At 42.7% G+C, this 25,945-nt stretch overlaps 1 protein-coding gene across 1 annotated transcript; it reads right to left on the bottom strand.

Annotated features, from left to right (window-relative positions):
• Positions 1-2,781: 2,781 nt before the first annotated feature.
• Positions 2,782-25,862, bottom strand: LOC123242898 (cytosolic phospholipase A2 gamma-like). The gene is made up of 15 exons (XM_044671015.1): positions 25,777-25,862; positions 25,324-25,381; positions 24,981-25,039; positions 24,591-24,702; positions 19,376-19,512; positions 18,152-18,353; positions 12,180-12,300; positions 11,248-11,388; positions 10,733-10,786; positions 10,493-10,630; positions 5,613-5,753; positions 5,086-5,178; positions 4,325-4,488; positions 3,867-4,044; positions 2,782-3,306 (listed from the first exon to the last, which is right to left on the bottom strand). Exons 2-15 carry the CDS (start codon positions 25,336-25,338, stop codon positions 3,134-3,136), a joined length of 1,728 nt encoding a protein of 575 aa, XP_044526950.1. The 5' UTR covers positions 25,339-25,381; positions 25,777-25,862; the 3' UTR covers positions 2,782-3,133.
• Positions 25,863-25,945: the final 83 nt, after the last annotated feature.

The following is a 25,945-nucleotide window of genomic DNA, read 5'->3' as shown; positions in this document are numbered from 1 at the left end:
TCCATCCCATCTTCTCTAGGAGATTGCCCCCTCTACCATCCTCACTCCTTCACTGATCTTCAATAGCTCCCTGTCTACTGGATCATTTCCTATAATCTATAAACATACCATGTCTCTCCCATCCTCAAAAAACCCCTCACTTGGCCCATCCATCTTTCCTGGCTATCATCTTGTTATCTCATCTCCCATTTGTGGGTAAACTTCTAAGGAAAGCTGTCTATAATTGATGCCTCTGTGTCCTGAGCTATCATTCATTCCCTTCTTAATTATCTGCATTCTGGCTTCTGACTTCATCACTCAGCTAAAGCTGCTCTCTCCAAAGCTACAAATGACTGCTTGTTTGCTAGATCTGACGCCTTTTTCTCAATTCTCATCCTTCTTGACCTTCCTGCCATTCACGATCTCCTCTTTGCTACTCACTTCTTTCTAGAGTTTTGCAACATTGCTCTGTCTTCCTATCTATCTGACCATTCCTTCTCGGTTTCCTCTGCTGGACTTTCATCCAGGACATTCCTGTTTCCATCAGGTGTCCCCAAGGACCTACTTGTACAAAAATATTTCTAACTACTCTTTTTGTAGTGGCAAAGAAGTGGAAATTGAGAGGATGTCTGTCAATAGGGAATGTCTAAACAAATTGTGGTACATGCTAGTGATAGAATACTATTGTGCTATAAGAAATGATAAGCAAGATAATTTCAGAAGAAGCTAGAAAGATCTTCTTGAACTGATGCAGAGCAAATCAAACAGAACCAGGAGAACATTATATATAGTAACTGAAACACTGGGATGATCAAATATAGTAGACTCTGCTACTAATAGTAATGCAATGATCAAGAACAATCCCATGGAATTTAGGAAAAAAGAATGCTATCTACATCAAGAGAAAGAGCTGTGGGAGTAGAAATGCAGAAAAAAACATGATTTATCACTTGTTTATATGGGCATATGATTTGGGGTTGTGGTTTTTAAAAGATTGCTCTATTATAAATCTGCACAATGTGGGAGTAGTTATTGCATGATAACATATGTATAACCCAGTGGAATTGCTTGTCAGCTCTGGGAGGGGGGAGGGAAGAGGAAAAAGAGAGAACATGAATCATGTAACCATAATTCTTAAAAAAAAATTAATTAAATAATGTGAAAAAATGACCAATATGGAAGTGGGTTTTGCATGATAATTAAATTTAAAAATAGTGGGTGTCCCTCAAGACGCTCTACTCTTCCCTTCACCCTCTGTATTATTTCAGTTGCTGATCTGATCCATTCCTATTGTTTCAAGTATCATCACTATGCAGATGATTCTCAGATTTGTCCAAATCTGACCTCTCTCTTGACTTCCAGGCTCCCATCTCCAACTTCCTACTGAACATTTCAAATTGAATGTCTTAGTGTAGGGAATGACTCTATTTCTAATCGATATTATTCAGTTTAGTGTTATTTCCTAGGGGAAGTGATTATTTCTTTTATACTTACCATCAGCGTTTAGTTAGACAGTTAGTCAGGTAGACTAATATTCATTCCATCTAGAATTATGAATTATATTAAAGGCCTTCTTTTTTATATTAGACTTTTAGGCTACTTAGAGCAGATTATCATCTTACACACACACACACACACAAACTGTCTAGAAGACCTCTACCCCTATGGCTGTATGAGTAAGATCTCAGGACCTCCACCCTGGACTGGAGCTAAAGGTCTCCACCTGAGGCCTAACCATCTAAGTCTTATATGATAGCAATGTCATAATCCCCTGAGCAAAGTCCTGGTTATGTTAGGAGTACCTAGGCCCTTTGCCATTTACCTCTGTTGCCCAATACTGCATGGTGATCTGGCTGCCCAAATACCCCATTTTGGGTGACATTTGCCTGCCTTCCAGCCCCTTACTCAAAACTGGGAGTTCTGTCAACCATTACACTGCAGCCATGGACAAGTGGGATACAATTCTCCAGCCTGTGACCCCTGGGGAGACCATGGAACCACCAATGAGATTTTATATCTTGTTCTGTATCTTCCAGATCATCTGTGAAATATGGGCGTCACCCTGGGGAAGGATTGGCTGGGAGGGTGGTGATGGAGTGGCCCTGGACCCTGAGGGGATTTCAGGAATGCTTTTTCTCTTGCTTGGTTGTCAGGGAAGGAGTTTATTGATTGGGCAGTTATGGCAAGGAACCAAAGTCACTTTACCCATGGTTCGCCATGTTTGGGGAAGGTTTTCCTCAGTGTTGAGCAAGTTGTGATAAAACACAGTCAGACTGAACTTTACTGCTTGTCCCTCTTGGCTTTCTCTTCTCATGTTCATCCTTGGAGACCTAAGCTTTAAGGAAGGGAACCACAAGTGTTGGTGCTAAGGAAGCTCCATGGGCTGGGGAAAAGCCCCGCCATCTCTCTCCTAATGTTCTCCCTCTTCTCAAGAGATCCTTCAAACTCCCATTGTGTGAGGAAACCTCCTTCCTGAAGGCCTCATCTCACATTAGCTTCTCTCTTACCATGAGGGAAGAACCAGAACTCCTGTAGTCTTTTGCCTCTTTCGAGGCAGCCAATGCAAAATTTACCTAAAAGTCCCTTATCTAGTGCAGTCAATGAAAAATCACTCGATTCATTCTCTCTCTTTGTCTCTGTCTCTCTGTCTCTCTCTTCTCAATCCAGACTACGGTTCCTTAGCCATCATTCTCCTATGGGGGTCATTTCCCCTCTTAGAAATGAGAATTCCTTGAGGGCACGGACTGTCTCTTTTGGTGTTTCTGTCTCCAGAGCTTTGCGCAGTGACTGGCACACAGTAAGTATGTAACAAATGCTTTTTAATTCCTTTCTTCTAAGAATTCTTGCAATAGAGCTGAGTGAAGCAGGAGGATGAAAGAATACCATTCTGGGGAACAAAATGCATATTTTCTTGGGGCTGGAGCTGGGGCCAGTGCAGGTAAAATAGGTGGCCCAGAGCCTGTACTGCTGAGCAGAAGAAGAGTATAATTAGGACACAGATATGGTTCCTGAGCCTGAGAAGACAACAACTAAGAATTGCACACCTTGAAGAGTCAAATGAGTGACAGATCAAAAAGGCAGAGAAACTAGCATTTGCCCTGGAGATATACTCCATGGGTGTGACTCTTAACTTGGCAGAAGCCACCAGACAAGCCTATTTGTCTGACTGCAGGGCTTCCTTGGCCAGGGCATAGATCTTTTCCATGATCTTCTCCTTGTTGTTCTTGACATTTGCCTTCGAGAGCTCCAATAGCTGATGAACATCTTCTTGGGAATATTGTCCAAGTTGGAATGTCCGATAGGTATTGGCCATTTTACTGATGTCTTCTAAAATGAAAAGAGTCAGGTAGAGGAACTGTGATGTTTCCAAGCATCAGGTTCTAGACTGTGCCCTTTTGGTGAAGGGAGAAATACTCAGAAAAGAGTCCCAAGACCTGGCTCTGGGATTCTGTCTTCGTGGTAGCCCAAAGAATTAAGAGTCCCAGGATATTGGACCAAAGCTATACTCCTCCTTCTAGAAAGGAAGCTCTCCTTTAACTTCTCTTAGCCATGACCATTCCATTTTAATTTAAAGACTTAATTAATGGGGAATACCCTGCATTCCAGGATAGCCCATCACACCTGAGCACAGTCCTCATTATTGGCAAGAACTTCCTTCTATCTTAAATCCTTCCTCTATGACTTCAACTCATTGTTCCTTACTCTCCCCTCTGTGATCAAGCAGAATAAGTATATTCTCTCTTCCCTATTAAGCCCCCATTTCTTCTAAACAGTCCTCCCAGAGGGTGGTCTCCTTTGTTTTCTACATCCCGGTTGCCTCTCCTCTGGCCCCACCTCCACCATCCCAATGGAAGGCATTTCAGTGGCCTTGTAGCCAAACCCCATACCTCTGCTGCCACAGTTCACTTTGTTGAAAAGTGGGAAGTGCATGACCACAGGACCCTTCTTTCCTTCAAAGATGTAGAAGTCAGAGGGAGCCTCAGCTTCTCGATTGAGCTTAGCCACATCCACCTCAGGGAAGGGGATGTCGTGAGCATTGCAGTATTCTGCTGTGGCCTTAATGGTCTGCAAAGAGGGGCCACAGACCCATTTTAGTTCCCACTTTAAGGCTTCAGAGTCTTAAGGGTCCCTAGAAACCCTCAAGCCTTCTTCCACCCCTTAATTTTCCAGAGAGGGAAACTGAAATCAATCAGAGAGGAGAAAGAATTGGCCCAAAGACACACATCATGCTTTAGGGACTAGAACATGGGTCTCTTGTATCCCAAGATAGGCCTATTTCTTGGATAGCTTGCTTGCTTTTAATTGAGGTCTTTGGGAGATGGGGATAGAATGCCTGTTCCATTACCTCAAATGGATCCCCTTCACTGAAGTCAAAGGACAGGATTAGCTGGGTGTCCCTCACTGGGGGGAGAACCAAGGGATAGGGAGAGTTGATGGCCAAGCCAGCATCCATCAAATGGAGTTTTTCCTTGCTTTCCATACCTTCTAGAGGCTTATCCTTGAGATCTTCTGGGGGAAAAAAAAACAACAAAAAACAAACCAGAGATCCTCTCATGAGTTCTTCCCCATAGAGCCCAGAGACTTTGAGGCATAGGTCAGTTAGTCTCTAAGGTCTTCCCTAGTTCTATCCACAATCACTCAGAGATATTCTCTCTTTTATCGACTCATAAGAAACTATTGGATGGCTGTTCCCAATGTCCCCTCAGAAAGCCCATCAATTATACTTTCTGGCCTTCCACAACCTTAAGGAAGACTTGGAAGAGGATAGGAGAATATGGCCATTATTCTTGAATACATAAAAAGATATCATGAGAAAAGGCAATTCGACTTTTTGTTCTTGGACCCAAAAGGCAGAACCAGGAACAGGGGATGATAATAGAAGAGGATGGGAAATGGAAAGAGGCAGATTTTGATTGAATGTAAAGAAAAATTCCTGACAAGGAGATCCATCCAACAGTAAACTTTCTACATTGGGCATAGGGAGTACCTCCTCAATGGAGGTCTTTGAGCAAAAGCTCAATAATTTGTTCTGATAGGGTTTAGATGAGGAGATCTCTCAGGTCCCTTCTAGCTCTAAGATTCAAAGTTTCAAAGGAGATCCATTACCATGCTGGTACAGAAAGTTGTTGGTACTTCCCCAAGTCCATGTCCAAAAAGGCTTTAAGATTGTCCACGTTTTAAATGGAAAGAATAAGCTTCCTAAGAGGAAGGAAAGTTGAGGTCAGATTTGAAATGAGTGTCAAGGAACAAGGGAGAACAAGTCAAGGTGCTATGTTGGAAAGGGCATATGAATTGGACTCAAGGTCCATGTTCAAATCCCATGTGTGCTCATGACTATCTGTTTGAGCAAGTCATAGTTTCTCATCTTTAATATGAGAGGATCGAACTAGATGGTCAAGGCCCCCCGAACCTCCAAACTGATGATCCTAGGACATTTTAGACCATCTGTGATTTCATTTGGGTCAATTCCTAGCCTTCTCTGGGTCTTAGCCTCCCCCATCTCCATGGCCCTTCCAGCTCTCTGTCTGGGGAAGGATATCTTCACCTGCCCCAAATGCCTAACTTTCAGGGGATACTTTAACCTGTTAACATTGGATAAAGGGTAGTATTGATGCTGCCACCCCTCTCCTCACCTACAGAATAGAGCTGATCCCCCATTGAGATTTGGGTGAAGGTGTTCTCACTGTCACTGGTGAGAATGGTGGACTTTTCTCCAGGTGGAAAACTCTGGTCCAAGTGATCCTCATGCAAGACTTCCAAGATGTTGAGTTTCTCTGTGGAATAATAATGATGAATCAACCCATAGGCCCTTTAAGAACTCCAAACCTATTGGTCAGAGTGAATGGGACCAGACCAAGGGAAATCCTATTCCTCAGGATTCAACTGCCTCTCAGTATGGCAGGGGAGTGAGCTCAAGTACCCATGTAGCAGCCTTCAAACATTCCCTCATAGATCCTGGCCCAGTTCATAGAGAGGAATGCTGAGAGCAAAGAATCAGGACCTGCCCTCTGGAGAACTCTCTAAATGTTTAGAAATGAAAGATCTGAAGTCATTTGGGCTGATCTTACATAAAAACTCTGCTATCCTCCCTCTACCACGCCATCCATGCTATCAGAATTTCGTTTCCGTGGACCTAAATTTTCCTGTTTCTATTTAATCTCTTTTCATACCCTCTCTTTTTCCTATGCCAGGCTGAGATGATGTCAGAGTTCACAAGAGCAGAGGCTTTCTCCTCCAAACTAGGGGCTGCTTGAAGACAGAGTATGCACCCCTTAGATCAAGAGATCCCCAAAATACAGATCTGTACTTCTGCCTCTCCTATCCAAGTCTCTCTGAGGAGAGCAGCAGATGACCAGAAAAAGAACCGAGTCAGAGAAATGCCCCAAGCCCTGGTGAGACTTTGCAATGTACTGGGAAGAACCCTGGATTTAAAGTCAGCAAACCGTAGAGTTATAATCCAAATTCTGTCCTTGACTCCATACTTGGGTAAATGTAAATTACCCAGTGCTTTCCAGGGCACAGTTACCCACTTTATAAAATGAGAATTTCAGGTCCTTCCAGTAGAGATCTAAAAGAATGTGCCCAGGAGCAGTGTCTCTCTCTGAATGTCCACCACAGCACTAAGCCACTGACTTCACTCCTGATCTTGAATCTGTTTCCCTACTAATCACTTTATGTCTGTCAAGATGTCCAGGACTTCCATTTCACTGATCAAGAAGGCATGGGCCTAAAATCCAGTGGAATTGCATGTTGGCTATGGGAGGGAGGTGGGAGGAGGGGAGGGAAAGGACATGAATCATGGGACCATGGAAAATTTTTCTTGATTAATCAATTAAAAAAAAAGAAGGCATAGGCCAAGCTTATCAGATCCTACAAAATCTATTTCAAAATGCTTCCTGCTCAGAGAAGACAACCTTGCTGCCTGTAAGCCCCTGGAACCAACTGATTCTTTGGGTGAGGAGCTTCTAAGAAGTTCAGATGCAAAGAACTCTGCCCATCATCTGCATCCCTTTGTATGAGTGGACCCTAAGACTCAGTCCTGGGCCCTCCTCTTCCCTCCCTATCGTCTCTGTGACTCTATCACATACTCTGCATGCACATACACATACTCTTGTATGTGTTTAACATTTCCTATCCATCCTCTTCTCTCCCCTCATATAGCCAGCACTGCTGTTCAGCCTCATCACCTCTCTCTTGGACTAGTGTGATAGCCTTCTGATCAGTAGAGCTGACTCCTCCTGCCCCCTCTCGAATCCATTCTCCACACATCTATCAAAGCAATAATCCTAACGTACAAGTATGCTCATATCACTCCCCTGCTTTGGCAGCTTCAGTGGGTCTATTAATTCCGATGTGGTCTTCTCTGGCATTTATAGCCCTTCAAAACCTGACTCCTACCTACATTTCCAGATTGATTTCCAGTTACCCTCCTTCATGCTTTCTGGGTCCCAATTAGTAGTTCAACTGGTTTGAATCACTCAAGTAGTTGGGAAGTTTTTTCACACATCAGATTTAAGTTGGTCTCTATCCAGCTCTCCCACCTATTGCTCCTAGGACCAAACAAAACAAGTCTCTTCCTTCTTCCACATCACAGGCTTTCAAAAGCTTGAAAATAGAATCCTCTCACCCTCTTACGTCTCCTTCAGACTTGGCATGCCCATTTCCTTCAATCAGTTCTCCTATGATATGATGGCATAAACCGAGGCCCTTCCCCATCTTGGTTGCCCTTCTCTGGACGCTCCAGCTTCTCAATATCCTTCTTAAGCCATGATGCCCATCTTCCCAAAAGGAGCTGACTTCAGCGACATAAGTATCAGCAGCTGATTCCAGAAAGTCATGCATCTCTTGATAGTGCCCAAAATGAAATTAGATTTCTTGGATGCAATACCACATTGTTGACTTATATTCAATTATATTCACTTTTTAATTTTATATTTATTTAATTAAAATTAATTTCATAATTAATGATAATTAGTTTCACTTTTTAATCCCCTGGAACTGCCAGATCTTTTCCAGATAAACTGATAGGCAGACTTAGCACCCTCCATTTGTTCTTACACAGTTGACTTTTTTATCTTTAATGGAAGGTTTCCCATTTAGCCCTTGTCCATGTCTTAGATTCAGCTCTACCCTAATGATAACCTTTTCAGGCACGAGTTTGTCATCCAATATGTTCGCCCTATTCTCTGCTCTCTCCAGAGAAGGAGACCCCTCGGCTCCCTTTGGTACTCTGAATCACTTATCTTGTGAGGAAGTTCTTCCCTGTGGCTAGCCTCAATCTTGCTGACTAGGATAGCAGAAAAAACCCTGACCTAAGAGTTATTGCCTCACTTGTTAGTTTTGTGGTCTTGGCCAAGTCTGTTCCTTTCTATAAGCCTCGATTCATCCAATGAGGCATTGAACTCAATACGCCCTAAGATCCCTTTGCTTTCCATTCCCAGCTCTGACATCCACTCCTGTTTTGATCTCAAAAAAGTCACATCCTAGAAGCAGCTAGATGGCACAATGAATAGAACATTTGAACTGGTGTTAAGAAAACCTGAATCAAATCTAGCCTCACACTCTGCGTGTGACCCTGAACAAGTCACTTAATCTTTTTGGCTTTGGTTATTTCATCTGTAAAATAGAGATGATAATAATAATAATAAGGGTTGTTGTAAGGATAAAAACGAGATGATATTATAAAGCACTTTGCAAACCTTTTTTTGACTTTCAAAAAAGCGAAGGGATGTAATACTCCAATATGTTGCCATAAATTTAATTCTATAGATATTTGTTAAGTGCCTTCTATGGGGTTGGCACTGTGCTAGCCACAGGGCATACAAAGTAGAAAAAGTTTGAATAGCTTACATCCTTCTGAAGGATACAGGACATGCACAAGTAAATGAATACAAGGTGATTTAGGGAGGGAGGGATGCTCACATAGAACTGGGGGGTGGAAAAGGTTCAAAGAGAAAGATGCACTTGAGCTTCAGAGATACTTAAGGAAGAGAAATTTTCTGTAAGACATACAAGGGGAAGGCTGGGGACTGGAGATTGCATGTCTTCAGAATCTGAGCAAAGGCAGAAATACAAAAAGGAATACTAACTTCCGAGTACACGCTGTGGGTCACTTTGGCTGGAACAGACAGTGTGCAAAGTGAGTCACAGAAAACAAGGGGGCGAAAGGAGATCGAAGCCTGACTAGGGAGGCTGAGAAGTTTGTGTCTTATCCTAAAGCCAATATGGAGTCCCTAAAGATTTTGATCAGCTCTTGCATCACATGAAGTAGAGCATCCTACCAATTGGGATGGGTAGAAATTGGGAGGAATTTTTTCCTGAACTTGCCTCTCTCTAACTTTCCCCACTAGGTCAGCTTTCTACAGCTGATCAGAACAAACTTCATTCTCTTTCTATGTAACCGCCCTGTGAATTCTTGAAACTGCCCTCATGTGTCCATTAAATCTTCTCTTCACCACACAAAACAGCTCTGGTTCCTGCAATCAGCCTTCATGTGGCATAACCTCAAGCCATCCTAGTTGAAGTTAATAATTGCCCAAGTATTTTATATATCATATTCATGGTTCTCTCACCCCATTCCCATTTTTAACAATATGTACACCCTATAGAGTAGAGATACAATGCTTAGCCCATAGTGAGGGTTTAATAGATGATAGATGCTTTTTTCATGCTTTTTCACAGTTAGATAAAGCAGCATGGCATAGTGGTTGGAAGGATAGCCTGAGAGCCAGGAAAAATTGGATTCAATTCCTTTCTCTGACATACTGGTTGTGCAGCAATCCACTTAATGGCTCAATGGCCTAGGCAACTATCTAAGATTATAAGTTACAGGCACGTTACTGCAGTTGAGGAAAGTTTCCATCCCAGGAGTTCCTCACACAGACAATATTACTGATTCAAATGGGGGGATTGTGTGTGTAGATGGATGGATAGATAGATAGATAGATAGATAGATAGATAGATAGATAGATAGATAGATAGATAGATAGATAAGAGTATGGCCCAGTTATGCCAAGGTGTTGAAGAAAAAAGAAAATTTGGGTCATCAGAAAAAGGAAAAATAAAGAGCTCTTAAAGGTTGGAGAGCTGACTATGAAGAGACAACAGATGGTGGACAGGAGCAGAAGGAAGCTTGGGAAGAGCTGTACTGAAGCAAGAAGGCTGGTGGCATGAATGGATCGATTGGCATCTAAGAGAGAAGATAAAGCAGGATAGATTCAGACAAAGCCTTGGCTAGAGTCCCAAGTCCAAACTCAGAACCCAGATGTCCCAAACTGTGTACTACCTTTAAAATCATAGTAGCTTTTAAGAGAAGAGTAGTTTCTGCAACATTTATTATTATGCATGATGCGCCAAGAACTAGGGAGGATAGAGAAATGGAGAAGATGTGGCCCTGAACCATACCTTCTCTAACAAATAATAACCTAGTCAAAGAATGTAATCAGAATGTTAAAAAGAGATCATAGTTGCAATAGCAAAAAAGAAGAAACACAAAAAGTTAGGTCTAGCTAACCTTTCTCATCCAGGGATAACATTGTCAGGAACTTGTCACTTTCTGGATCAGGTTCGTCTCTGCTTTCGTATTGAGCAAACAAAATCCTGGTCAGATAATTCCTGATGCCATACTTTTCAAATATTGTCAAGAAGAAGTCTGTAAAGAGAAGGACACTTCTCTCAAATCACAACCCAGAGGAAGCCCCAATCCTTCCTGCAAGCCACCATCCCTGATGTAGTCCCTCTATCTTCCACTTACGTAGAATGGTTTTTTGAGTAGTCTCTTTATCAGCCAATGCACTACCCCATAATGCTGTAAACAGATGAAAAAGGAGAATGCCATAAGAGAGAACAGGCTGGTTTCCCATAATTTACACTGGAGATCTCCAAGCCCCAAAGGGATAGTCATGGCATTCATTTATACCACTTCTTACCCATAGTAGAGGTATAGAGACTGGAGTCCCATATCTTTGGTAGAAACCCATACCACAATATATGTGAAAATGGAGGCAAACCTTGAGTCTTATACTAAAATTTACAGCAGGAATTCTCTCTAAGATAGGGGTTTTTGTGAGTAAAGTTAACAACAAACAGAGTTTGAACTCAATTCTACAGAGCCCCTTTCAGGTAACCCTATGTTGGATATTCTCCATTGAGCAGTATTCTCGATTCTCTACCTCCAACTAGAAGCTAGGGTTGGCAAGCAGCAGTGACCACCTACAGGATGTACTCCATCATCAGGTCACCCTTTGGGCAGAGGTCTTCATGACTTACCTCTGAGGTAGGCAAAATCTTTCTCTTTTTCCTTTTTGATGAGCTTCCCTCCATTGAATTTGCTCCCAAAATGGGTTGTTCTGACATAGGCACCAGGAAGTGGGTAGCCAGCCACATGGGGAGTGAATTCAAACCAAGTCTCTGGAGTGGTCATTAAGATATAGACATAATGATCAGGCATTCAGACGAGGATGGGGCTCACACTCATAATTCAAAGTGGGAGGAGGGGGAACCAAAGCTGACAGTCATCACACTAGGCAGTTTTCTCACCAGGAAAAGGTCATAATAAGAAGGAGTTCAAAGCAGAATATACATGGTGGCAGGAGGAGTTCACATTTTGGCCTTTGGACTTTGTCTATGGCCACCCAGAGCTGGGCTAAAACCTAGTTCTGCGGGTTCCCCATTTAGGGCGTTCTCTCCAACACAGGACAGCACAATAGGATGGCATGGAACCTCATGGGGAGAGGTTGCCGCCAGGGATGAAAACGGGGATTCTTCTAACCTAGGGGCTATCAATAAGGATAGAGAAAAGATTCTCTGACCGCCAAGACTGGGGTTCTAACTGGAGGTAGTCATACCAAGGTGAGGTTCACAAACATGAATGAGATTCATCACCAAAGTGATTTAGCACTCAGTGGGGCCCACCCTGTAGCCCTCAACTATTTCCTAGATGATGATGCTTCACCACAGATGTCCTTTTTCCCTTCTACCTGAACTTCCTACCAGCATCCCTCTAAACTCTCATCTCCAAGGATTATGGCAAACTCTCCAAGAATGGGATTCAAACACCACCTACTGTTCCATAACAGAGACCCTGCTTGAGACTTTACCACCCATTATGAGGCTAGCTCCCATTCCTTTGGATGATTTTTTAAAAACATACACACCCCACCTTTGGTCCTTTTCCAGAAGTACATCTGAGCCCCACTCACCCAAAGACTTCTTCTCCTTCCACTCAGACAAAAGACTATTATCAATCGCAGCAAATATGGGGTACGGCACCACTCCTTTCTCTGACTGGGCTCTCACCTGAGATAGACTGGAACCAAGTAGCTAACAAGGTAAAAAGGATTGGGATTCAGAAGCGCAAGACTGAGCTTGGATATCTCATAGGATATAGAACTAGAAAGGTTCACTCCACCCTGTTGGCCTCAGTTTCCTCATCTATGAAATGAGCTAGAGAAGAAAATGGCAAGCCACTCCAGGATCTTTGCCAAGAAAACCTCAAATGGGGTCATGAAGAATCAGACATAACTATAAATGACTGATCAGCAATAAACTAAGTCCATGATTTCATTGACATAGGGAAGTCTGGATGAAGAAAACTCCTTTTACCAATGCAGAGCAATACCTTCTCTGGAGCTTCTAGTTTTAAAGATTTGTCTAAAGGCTCAGAGTCATGTCACCAGTGTGTGTCACAGGCAGAACTTTGACACAGGTCTTCTTAGCTTCAAGGCCAACTTTCTACCTACTATCCCACACAACTTCAATGGCGTATGTGTGTAACAATTCTTTGGATAAAGTGTGGATTAGATGCCTTGTGGGAAAAACAGTCTTTATTTCTTCCTACTCCAGAGGAAATGGTGCAATCCTCTCTTCCACGGACATGTTATTGGAGAGACAAGATCAGTAGAAGATAACACAAATAACCACTAGACTGACCAATATACACAAATACTAACAAAAACATAAAGAAATATAGTCACCCAAGAGGGGAGACGATTTCAGGGAATGCAATTCCCTCTCCCCCTTACACCAGGGAAGAATTATATCACTGAACCCATGATAAGTGTTCATATGACCAAGAAGTTGTGAGCTTAAGCCCTGACCACATGTACTTCCTACTCATTTTCCTCAATATCATTATATCTTCAATTCAAGCCTATTGTCTTCTTATAGAGTCTGCATATACTAGTGGAAGAGTGTGCTGCAGATTTGGGGCAGGGGAAGTTTTCATCCAACTATTCTTATACCTTAGTAAATACCTTTGCTAGGCAGAACCAAGATGGCAGGGGAAGGGAAGCCTTGGAGTTTACTTTACCTACCACACCTCTTCATGACAAAGATCTAGAGAGTAGAGGAAACTTAGTGACTCAGTGGATAGAGAGCCAGGCCTGGAGACAGGAGAACCTCGGTTCAAATCTAGACTCTGTGACCATGGACAAGTGACTTAACCCCAACTGCCTTGCCCTTACTGCTCTTCTGCCTTGGAAATGGTACTTAGAATCAATTCTAAGACAGAATCTAAAGGTTTTTTTAGAGATTTAGAGAGTGTATCAGACTAAATCCTAATAGTTTATGCCATGGTGGTGGGAGGGAGCATTCTAGCACCCAGGAATGGAAAGAGGGATAAGACAAGACATCAGGGTAGAGAGCAACAGGTAAAAAGAAATCTCAGGCAATCTCTGAGCAAGCACAGAGTACAGGAATAGGTCCCATCTGGCAGCTCTGTTACTCAATACTCAGGATTGAAAACAACAAATGTGATTATTGGCTCAAGCTGTGTGCTGAGTAAGGAACAATTTCTGGGAAGTAAATGGTAGCTATGTGGCTCTGGTCCCAGAGCTGAGAACAGTGTCTCAAATCAAAAGGGAGTCAGTAGTTTAGTTCCTGTGAACCTGCCAAGTTTCCCAACTGGCCGAAAGTGGCTGGCAAGCAATAGCCTACTGCAGTAGTTCCCAAACTTTTTTGGCCTAACACCCCCTTTCCAGAAAAAATTTTACTTAGCCCCCTGGAAATTAATTTTTTAAATTTTAATAGCAATTAATTGGAAAGATAAATGCACCTGTGGCCATCACCGCTCTCCTGGATTGCTGCAGCACCCACCAGGGGCGGTAGTGCCTGCTTTGGGAATCCCTGGTGTACTGAAACCACTAATCATAAACAAGCAGAATTCACAGGAATTTCAAAGTTCCCACCAGTACGGCAGTGAATAGACCTCTTTTAGGATCATACCATTTGGAGAGCAATGAAACCCTTTAGAACTGTAGCCAGAGCTGTGAAAGCAGCAGCAAGACACATATTAGAGGACAGAAGCTCATGCCAGATAGCTCTTCCAGAACTGTGCTAAATATAACACTAACATAAAGCCAAGAAGTAGGCTAAAAGAATGAGCAAACAAAAAAATCCCACTTAAATAAAGACTATTATGGCAACAGAGGAGTTCAAGACATAAAAACAGAAAAGTAGAATGACTTCAAAACCTCTGCACACAAAGCTCCAAAGGGAAAAAAACACTTGATACACAAGTCTGAAAAATAGAATTAAATGAATAAATTGAGAAAAGATCTTTAAAATTATTTTTAAAACCAACTGAGACTAGTAGAGGAAAGAGTAGAATAGGAAGTAAGAGGTAAGAAAGATATGAAAAGAAAATTGAGAGTTTGGGGAAGTAGATACAAAGTCTTGCTGAAAAAAATAATTCCTTGAAAGTTAGAATTGATCAAATAGAAGCAAATGACTCGATAAGACATCAAGAAATAATATAAGGTCAAAAGAAAAAAATTTAGAAGAAAATGTGAAGGATTCAATGGAAAAATAACTGATCTAGGAAGCATATTGAAAAGACATTATTTAAAAATACCTGGACTACCTGAAAGTCATGAACAACAACAAAAAAAAGAGCCTAGACATCTTATTTCAAGAAATTACAAAATAAAACTGTCCAAATATCTTAGAAAAAGCCAAAAGAATCCACCAGTCACTTCCAGAAAGAAACCACCAAAATAAAAACTCCTAGGTACATTATAGTGAAAATCCAGAGATCCCATATCAAGGGGGGAAATACCCCAAGCAGCCAGAAAGAATTCAAGCACTAAGGAAACAGAATCAGGATCGTGCAAGATTTAGCAGCCATCCTTTTAAAGAATTAGAGATTACAATAGAACATTCCAGAAGGTAAAGGATAAACCTGGATCCTATGGGGGAGGGGGGAATGGACTTTAATGAAATAAAGGATTTCCAAATATTCCTGATGAGAAGACCAGAGCTGAGTAATCTGACAGTTTAGTTAAGAGAAGCATAAAAAGGTGAGAAATCATAAGGAAACTACAAGATTAAACTGTTTTCTTTCTTGGATCTCCTCATAGTTTATCATCCACTCTCAGAACTTAATCATCACAGGGAGTCCTGGAAGGAATATAATTTGACAGGGGGCCTGGGTGTGCTTCTGTTGTGTTTCGATGATCTCAAAAGAAGAATGGAATACATAGTGATGGGGAATCCATTGGGAGAAGAAAGAAGGAAGAATAGAAATAGGGACAATTCTCATATAAATTGGATGGACAAAAAGGAGTTTATACAACAAGGAGGGGAAGTGAGAAGAGAGGGAAAACATTACTTCTCTGAAATGGCTAAAGGAGGGAAGACTATACATACACACATAGTTGGGCAAAGAAATATATCCCACCCAACAGATAAATGAGAAGGATAGGTGTTAAGGGGAAAGGGAAAAATAAGGCCAGGGGAAGGGAGGTGGGGAAGGAGTATAAGGGAGATTAGTCAAAAGCAAAAGGCACATTAAAGAGAATTTTAAAAAAAACCCTTACCTTCTGTCTTGTAATCAATACTCTGTATTGGTTCCAAGGCAGAAGAGTGGTAAGGGCTAGGCAATGGGGGTCAAGTGACTTGCCCAGGGTTACACAGCTAGGAAGTGTCTTGAGACCAGATTTGAACCTAGGACCTCCCATCTCTAGGCTGGGTTCTCAATCCACTGAGCCACCCAGCTGCCCCCTTAAAGAGAGTTTTAAAAAGAGTGGTATAGAGGGATAGCTAAGTGGCTCAATGGATTGATAACTAGGCCTAGAGACAGGAAGACCTGGATTCAAATCTGGCCTCAGATATTTCTTAGCTATGTGACCCTGGGCAAGTCACTTAACTCCTGTTGCCTAACCCTTACCTCTGTTCTGACTTGGAACCAATATACAGCATTGATTCTAAGATAGAAGGTAAGAGTTTTTTTAAAAGAAAGAAAGTAGGAGCGGGTAGGGAAAGAGAAGGCTAAGAATAAGAAATATATGGTTAATAGTCATGAGATGAGCAGTTATAAAACAGAAGGGGAAAGCAGAATGGATTAGGAAATAGTATACAATGCATTGTTTATAATAAACACACATGAAACAAATACACACATACAGTTAAAATAAGAAACTGTAGCGGAATCAATTATGCTTCAGCGAAAGCGCAAAAAGCAAAAAGAGATAAGGAGGAAAACTACATTTTGTTAAAAAGAAACAGAGAAAATTAATGGCAATTACTAAATATAGATGCACAAAAGGGCGTAGCATCTGGTGCTAGGTGAAATGAGCAGAACGAGGAGAACAATTTACACGGCAATAGCAAAATTGTAAAAATTAACCAACTGTCTAAGACTTAATAACTCTGATCACCACAATGACCCACCACAATTCCAAAAGTTTTATGATGAAACCTGCTATCCACCTCCAGAAAGAAAACTAGTGGGTTCAAGAGAGCAGATTGAAGCAGATTTTTTCTCTTTTACTTGATTTTGGGGGAGGGATATGATTAATGCAGAAATTTATTTTCCATAACCTCTGAGTAAGAGAGAAAGTTAGGAACTGAAAATAAAGTTAGATCAATTTTTTTGCAGATGTAGTTAAAGCAGGATTTGTTTTATATGACTATATATATTTGTAATAGTGTTTTTTGACTTGTTTTCTCAGTGGGTAGGGGAAGAGAGGATTCCAAACTGAAAATTGAATTTAAAAAAAAAGTAAATACTTTTTCTAAAATCTAATTGGCACTACTGGCTACTTGTGGAGGACATGCCAGTGAGGCTCACAAGCAACAGTACTAAAAACACAGCCTCCTCCCGGTTACCTCTAGAACTCACAAAAGAATTGTAGCTAGCCACCCTCTAGAGATGCCCGTGAGAGTCAGTGAAAAAGGCCTAGAAGCCGTCTGCCAGAGTGCTCGCTATCCCTCTCCCTCTCCCTCTCTCTCTCTCTCTGTCTCTGTCTCTGTCTCTGTCTCTGTCTCTCTCTCTCTCTCTCTCTCTCTCTCTCTCTCTCTCTCTGTCTCTCTCAAAAGGAGGCTAACTGGTGACTTCTGAATGGAGATAACATCAGTATTAGTAGAGATGATGACTGAATCTATAGACACCAATGAGAGAGAAGCAGGTCCACGTGGCCTTTGGGAACATCCCACTTAGAGGCTGAGACATGGATGCAGATCTAGTGAGCCTGAGAACAAACCATCAGAGAGGTAGAAGAACAGCGGGGAGAGAACAATATCCCCCCCAAATCTAAAACATTAGGTTGGACAGTGAGAAAATCACCTGGAACTTTGAAGAGGAGGATTTCAGTTAAATGATAAGGTTAGAAGCCAGACTGCAGGGAATTCTAAGTGAAAAGAGAGGAAGCAGAGAAATGTAGATGACTTCCTCAATGAGCTTTGGATAAAGTATTTCACAATGTCCTTATGGGAAAAGGTGTGGACTAATTCAGCTGTTCAGTCATTTTTAAGTCATAATTTATTCTTCATGACTCTGGAGTTTTCTTGGCAAAGATACTGGAGTAGTTTGGGGTTTCCTTCTCTATCTCATTTAACAGATGAGGAAACTGAGGCCAACAGGGTTAAGTTACTTGCCCGGGGTCACACAGCTAGTAAAATGTCTCAGGCCAGATTTGAACCCAGGTTCTAATAATGGAGATTCCTTTGAGGGGTATGGGTTTGACTAGATGGCCATTGAGATCCCTTCTTACCCTCAAAGTTGGTGTTTTGCTGATGCTACAAAACTGAGGCTCCAAGAGAAGGGATTTGTGACTGTTAGCTGGGGCCCAGGACAGGGTTGGCTGCTCATGACCTCAGCATCAGAAATAGGTAAGGGGATAGGAGAAAGTGATTCACCCTGTGGGGTCACCCTCCCCCTCATAGCCCCTCTCACTTCTTTGGTCATGTAGTAGACAAGGGAATATTGCCAGACATCCGTCAAGGAGTAATCTTCCAACTGATCAGCTGCTTCCCAGATACCTTTCAGGGCAGTGTCTAAGTTCCAGGAAGTCTCCTGGAGTCTCACTTTCAACTCCTCCTCAGCTTCCACCAGGTGGCTCTGCCAGTTATCCCGGGCATAGAGAGAAGACATGCACCTGGGAGTCAAAAGAAAATATGGAGCCAGGCCTGCTTTACCCAGAACACCCACCCTCGACCTGGGGATTGAGGCACTGTTCAGGACACTTCTGTTGGTAGCCCTTCCCATGGCCTACAGAGCACTTTGCGCTTGGTGGCTCAGTAGATTGAAAGCCAGGCCCAGAGACAGGAGGCCCTGGGTTCACATCTGGCCTCAGTCACTTCCTAGCTGTGTGACCCTGGGCAAGTCACTTAACCCTCATTTCCTAGCCCTTACCACTTTTCCACCTTGGAATCAACACACAATCTTGATTCTAAAATGGAAGGTAACAATTTACAAAAAATTTAAATTGAAAAGCCCTTGAGAGTTTGCAGTGCAATTTCCATCTACAAAGCACACATCCCCTTAGAATTTTCAAAGCTCCCAAGAACAAAATGAAGCCAACCTTTGCCACTTTCTTTGTTTTTCTTGTTTGTTTTTCTCTTTTCCCCCAAATGGCTAATATGGAAATGTTTCACATGTATGATGAACATATTACTCACTTTCTCAGTGGGTGGGGAGGAGGATCAGGAGGAAGGGGAGAATTTGAAATTCAACATTTTAAAATGGATATTAAAATTTTTAAAAGGAAAGAAAAAAAGAATTTCCAAAGCTCTTTCCCAAGTCATTGTGTGATCACCAGAATAACCCCCCAACAGGGTAAAGATTATCTCCCCATTTTATTTTTTTAAACCCTTATCATGTGTCTTAATATCAATTCTAAGGCAGAAGAGTGGCAAGGGCTAGATAATTGGGGTTAAATGTCTTGTCAGGGTCACACAACTAAAAAGTTTCCAAGGCCAGACTTGAACCCAGTTCCTTCTAATCTCTGCTCTATTCATTAAGCCATCTAGTTGCCTCTATTAGCTCCATTTTATGAAGCCAGGAGTAGAGAATGGATTTAGGGAATTATGGGATTGATTCTTCAATCCAGGTCCACTGACTCCCAGCCTAGCTGTGGGCCCCTCCCCACAGATAATATGTACAATAAAAAGTTCTTACCAGGTGGAGCCAGAGACCCCAGCAAGATATGTGGTCAAATCCAAGATCCCTGCACAGTTCAGTTCTCCCAGAACCCCTTGGCAGGCTATGGCAGCTCTTAGGCCTCCTCCAGAACCGAGGACAGCAACCACCGGGGCCTAGGCACACAGTGGAGAGAAGACAAAGGTTCCCCATTGGGAGCCAGCTGGGATGCAAACTGATTCTGGGATTTGTGAGAGGCTTTTACAAAATGGAAGAGAGGAAAATGGGCAATGAAATAAAGAGAAGAGGAGAGAAACTGAGGATCCATCTGGCTGCGAGGGAGAATCGGAAGGGTGATGAAGTTCTTTGCACTTGGGGAAGGAAAAGAACCAGAGCTCAGGGAACTGGGAGAGTACCACTGATATGTGGGAAACATGGCCACCCCAGACTGTCTCTCTCCTAGCTGGGAGCCAGGGTGGACCTCTCCATGGAGAGCACAGGCCCCAGCCCAGGTCCCTCTCGGAGCCTGGGTTCAGAACAGAGGTTGTCAATCTGGGGGTTGATCTCAATGGGTCCTCAAACTTCTACGGAAATTAAGCTTTATTTTCACTAACCTCTAACAGAAATGTTACCGTTTCCTTTCATTATTTGAAAGCACTATTCTGAGAATAGGTACATGACATAAAAGAGGATAATAGCCACTGATTCAGAGACTTCTTATCCTCTTAGGAACTAGAGAGGGCCTAGTTTATCTGCCTTTAGTCAAATCCATGGCCCTGAAGCCCTTCCTTGCCAGCCAATGCCTTGGAATGGGAATTTAAAACCCCAGATACATGAAAAGGCACCATCTTTTTCTTCTGTGCTTCAAAAAATAAAAAAGGAGAGGAGCCCCAAAATATCTCAACTCTCCATATCCATTGGCACAGAAGTTTAGATTCCAGGACACCAGAAGCCATCACAGAACCAAACTCTCAGACCCAGACTTCTCAACCCCAGTGCCCTGCCCAAGGAGAGCATCAGAATCCCAGATTCCTAACTTGAGGACCCTCCCAGTAGCCAGTGCCTTAAACCCCAGAATGATGGAGAAGCAAACGTTTGTAATTCTAGAACCTCAGACCTCAAACCTCTTCCCTAAGAGCCTACTTAGAACCAGAGCCTCAGAACCCAGTTTTCTTTCCTAGGACCCTCTCCAAATCTAGTGCCTCAGATCTCAGAATTGACCAGGAATCTCAACAATAAGTATCCATGGAGTAGCTGGGTGACTTGGTGGATTGAGAGTCAGGCCTAGAGATAGGAGGTCCTAGGTTCAAATCTGGCCTCAGACACTTCCTAGCTATGTGACCCTGGGCAAGTCATTTCACCACCATCGCCTAGCCCTTACCACTCTACTGACTTAGAACCAATACACAGCACTGATGAAAACCAGTAAGTATCCATCTCATGTTTAATCTCTGTCTATCCTGTGATGAGACAGAGGAAAAATCCCTGAATATATGTGCACTCAAGATATGAAGATCGGGATTTTACTGACCCGAAAACTCAGGGTGATCTCTTCTTTTCTCAGGTTCTGAAGAGGGAATGGCCTTCCATCATCACCGGTTCTTTAAATGAAGAATCCATGGTCAAAAGAGACTTCCTCCTCTCTTTGGTACCATCACCACATGGGTACGACCTATCTTGACCTGCCCTCCCTTTCCATTTTATTCTCTGATACTATATTTTGTCATTAACAAATTTCCCATCATCTTAGTACTCTCATACATATATATTCCTTCCATTTTCTACTAATGGAAACCTTCCCATGAAATGAAATGAAATGAAAATTCCTCCCCAAAGAATTCCGGATCAATCCAAAATTCACCTTTTCTCCTTCCCCACAACAAAATGGACCAGAAGAAAAGATGGTCACACGCCCCGTTTGACCTCACTGCCTCTTCTAGACCTCCTTTAGCCACCATCATTCTACATACTTTCTTCCTGTGAGATCCGCTCCATTCACTAATATCATCCAATTCACTTCCATGCCACAGAACCCTAACGTCCCTCTCTGAAAACTCTCGTATCCGTTCTCTCATGGATCCGCTCCTTCTAAACATATTCTGCATCCTCACCATAACCTCCGATCATTCCAGCCTTCTCAGCCCTCCCAGGCCAGCATCTCCGATCTGGCCTTGTTTTCTCCCTTTACAGCCTTGACCCTATGATGACCAGTTCAATTTTACACCATCCCCACTCTTCCATCCCTCAAGCCTTGCCAAATTGCAATCCTGGGTCACTGCCATCCTTTACTTTCTCGGCTCCTTCCCAGCCCAGTAATGTCACTGGAGGAAGCCACACAACTACTGACCTTGCCACCTACAGTTTGTCATCTAATCTCACAAGAACCCTTCCTCAGTGCCGACGGAGCACTTTTTATTTTTTCTTGATTGACTTTTGATTGACTTTCTCTCTTCTCTCCTTAAGCCTCCAATGCCAATTCTTTCCCTGTCCAAACAAATATAAACTTTGGTATTAAAGTCACAGACGACCTACCTTTCTGGTCTCATTTCACTACCCCTCTCCCTACACACTTTAATTCAAACAAACTAGATTTCTTAATGTTCTTCTAAGATGATTCTCTATCCTCTTAGGTACCAGCTCTCCCCCACGCCAGGAATGCACCTCCTCTTCAACTTCCTTTTTTTTTTTTTTTTAACCCCTGACCTTCCATCTTAGAACCAATACTATATTGGTTCTAAAGCAGAAGAGCTAGGCATTGGGAGTCAAGTGACTCGCCCAGGGTCACACAGCCAGGAAGTGCCTGAGGCACTTTGAACCCAGGATTTGAACCCAGGATATTCTACCCAGGCCTGAGCCACCCAGTTTCCCCAAGACCCATTGTCTTCTTCAGGGCTCAGGTCAAGCACTATCTCCAAAAGAAGCCTTTTCTAATCCCCTCTCCCAACAACTGCTAGTGGCCTCCTGTCAGCATCCCTTTGTATCTATTATTTAACTATTTAGCTATTCATATCCATATGAATGTTGAAGGTAGAAACTTTTCATCTTTGTATTTCTACCCCCACAGCCTAGCCCAAAGCCTGACACACAGTTAGGAAGGTAAGAAGGTAGAATGTCTTCTTACCTTCCCTACCTCAAAATCCCACTTCATCATCCCTAAATTCTTTCCTCCTTGGGAAGAAGAGAGATGGCTCCCAAGACCAAACCCTTTTTAGGCCCTTGTCCTGTGTCCTCCCATCTCCTCTAGCAGCTTGCCTCTTTGGTTGTTCTACAGCTTTCACTCAGCTTTGGCCTCTCCTTATTTACTACAGCTTTCTTTGAGGCCTAAAAATTACTCATGTCTCTTTATCCCTGGAAAAATTTTACATGACCCTCCATCACCTCAAACTCTTGTCCAATCTTTCCTTCTTTTCACAGTCAAAGTCTTAGGAAAAAGCATCTGCACTCCTTGCCTTCCTTCTTTCCCATCTACTCACATCTCAACTCCTAGGAACCCGGTTTCTATCCTTATCTCTTGGGTGAAAATCCTCCAAGGTCACCAGTGATCACCAATCTCTTCACTGATGTTTCCAAAGGCCTTTTTTCAAAGTCCTCAATCTTCTTGTCATCTCTACAGAATTTAACAGTATGGACCACCCTCTCCTCCTGCTTACTCTCTCCTCCCTTAACATGCATGACATTGACTTCTTGTTCTCCTCCTACCTCTTGACATTCAAATCTCTACATGCTCTTTTCTGGGTCCTCTTCTTCTCTCGATACCCTCTCACTTTGTGATCTTATTTTCTTTGTGTTTAATTAATTTCTTTGATAGTGATGGCTTCCAAATACATATATCCAGCCTTCTCTTGAGCTCCAGGCCCACATTCCAACTAACAGTGGGACAGCTCTGCCTGGAGGATCCATATTCAACAAAACAAAAATGGAAAGAATTCTTTTTCCTCCCATTGAACCTATCCCTCCTCCAAACATCTCCATTTCTCTTGAGTGTGTAGACATCAGAAAAGGCAATGTGGTGCAATGGAAAGAGAATTCCCTCCAGAGTCAGCAATCCTTATATAAATCCCTCTCTAATCCTTACTAGTGTAGTGACCTTTGTCAAGTCACTTAACATCTAGATGTCTCAGCTTCTTCATCTGTAAAATGAAGGAGAATGGTCTCAATGGCCTCCGAAGCCCTTTTCAGCTTTAAAAACATGACTAAATCTGATAACCATCCTCCCAGTCACAGACTTCAACACTGGACATTCTGAATTCTTTATTCTCCCATAGCCCCTCTAGCATGGACTATTATAATCACTTTCTAATTCACATCTCTGCCTCTAGTCTTTTCTCTCTCTTTCATCCAAAATTTATGCAATCCCAAAATTTAAAAAAATTTTTAATCCTATTCAAAGGCCAGCACACAACCACCTGAACCCACTTTTAGTCAGTCCACACCACTTACACAGCCCATGGCTAGGCTTGTTCTTTGTTCTCATGTACAAGTAGAGGTACAGTAGAGAAGCTATCTAATGGTGTATTCTCTTTACTGTATTATTTAATATAAAGACTGAATATCATATCCCCCCAAATCTCATCTCTAACATGTAATCTATGTGACCCTTTCCAGGAGGAAGGATGTGACCACTAATTTCAGGGCCCTCTCTCCCCTGAAAGTATTAGCTATGTATCTATCTATCATTTATCTGACATTTTAAAGTGCCTACTGTGTGCTGGGCACTGGACTAAGCACTAGAGATACAGAGAAAAGGTAAAGGATATTCCCTATCCTTTATCCCTATCCTCTACCTTTTTCATTCTTGCAGAAGAACATAAGTAGATCATGGTCGGGAATTACCCTAACCCACTTACTTGCACAGAATAGCTGCTCCCTAACTGTTTATTGAATTAATTGAATTTTTCCCAGCCAACAAGGAAGAAAAGAGAGGGAGGGATCAGTCAGAACAAAGAAAGCAAGAGGGAGGAAGCCCTCCAAATCCTGATATATTATGTCAGAGGAAGCTCTTTTGAATGGTTGTCAACTCAGTGACCATTGGAAAGAGTTGCCTCAGGAGCCAAGGACATTTCCTCCACTGAGGCTGACCCTGGTCAGGCAGGACAGAGAGGTCACTGTCATTCAGAGAAGAGTAGGATGAGATCTTCTCTGAGATCCCTTCCAACTCTGAAAAGGTGCAATTCATTTGTTCCCTGGAAAACTGGGTTCTTCCTCTACTCCTGTGTTACAGCAGAGTGGATCCCAGGCACTATTCCCCCTCTACCTTGCCGGTTTTGATGCCCGATGTCTGCAGCACCTCCAAGATTCGTTTCTGCCGGTTGTCCACAGATTCCTTCTCTTTATCAGAGATCCCAGGATGGATGATGATCTTGGGGCTGTCCAGGGAATGGAGAGGGCAAGGAGAGTAATGAGTAGTTCTCCTGCATAGCCTCACGCCTCACTCCTCATTCCCACCCTTGGCCTGGATGATCTCTGTTGAGTGCTTCCTACCACCAGGCCCTTTGCTATCCATTTCCAGACCTGAATTACCAATATATCAACCCAGAAAGTTGGTTATTATGGTCCTAACCAGTCATCAGTCTTCTGTGATAATCACCAAATCACTGCCCCACCAGTCCTGGCTTGGCCCCTTTCTTACTCATTTCATGCTTACCTATCATCATCATCATCATCACCAGCAGCAGTAGAATTTGTAGCTCCGTAGGCATCTTCCTATCAAAGACAGAAAAACTCCTGGGATCCCAAAAGCTAGGGCTGTCTCCCTCCAAAATGGCCATCTATCCTAAAGCCTGAGTCACCCCTTACACTGAAAGATACTTGTAATCCTATATGGCATTTAAAGCCCTTCTTAATCTCTCCAACCACTGCCTACAAAACCCTCAGCTTTCTGCCCTCTAAAATGAACTCACAAGGTGAGAGCTTTGGGTGGGGAGCAGGGAGGAATGTCCTGAGGACTCTCAAGTAGAATCAAATGGACTATAGATGTCAATAGTCACCTGAAGTGGATCCATGATGTCCAGATCTCCGTGTCCTCTGACTTTTCAAAGACAGAATCTGGGAAAAAGAAGAACGGGGAAATTGTAAGGGGTAAAAAGGGGTTTTGGTTGGATATTAATATTTAAAGGTGTGGTTGCCAAGAATTGAATAAATATCAATTCTAAAATGATTTTAGTAATTTATTTACAAAATATAAGAGAGAGAGCAGAAGTAGAGAGATGAGAAGAGGGTAGAGTAAGAGATCTGGTTTAAAGAACTAGACTATGTACTCAATCCCTGGCTTTACCCTGGCAGGGCTCCAGAGGTCCCAGCCTGAGAACCTAAAGTCAGTTAACAAGGGGTTTAGCCATGAAGGCTTCTCCCAATCAAGGGAGCCTCTGGGAGGCTAGGGTAGTCAGCCTTCTTCACTTGCCAGGTGTAGTTCTAAGGGAAAGATTTAAGAACAGTCTCACCAAGTCCAAGGTCCTAGCCAAAATTTCTCCAGGTCCAGTTCCAGGCTGAAGAGCAAGTCCAAGGTCCCAACCAGAGCTCGTTCAGGTCCTGAAGAGAGCTGAACTGACTCAACTCCAACTTGTCACTCTCTTTTAAAGGGGCTTCTTTTGCATCACTTCCTGCGCCTTC

The sequence above is a fragment of the Gracilinanus agilis genome, chromosome 3 (assembly GCF_016433145.1).
Source record: "Gracilinanus agilis isolate LMUSP501 chromosome 3, AgileGrace, whole genome shotgun sequence".
Lineage (NCBI taxonomy): Eukaryota > Metazoa > Chordata > Mammalia > Didelphimorphia > Didelphidae > Gracilinanus > Gracilinanus agilis.
The sequence above is the reverse complement of the archived record's forward strand: the minus strand, read 5'-3'. Positions and strand labels throughout refer to the sequence as shown.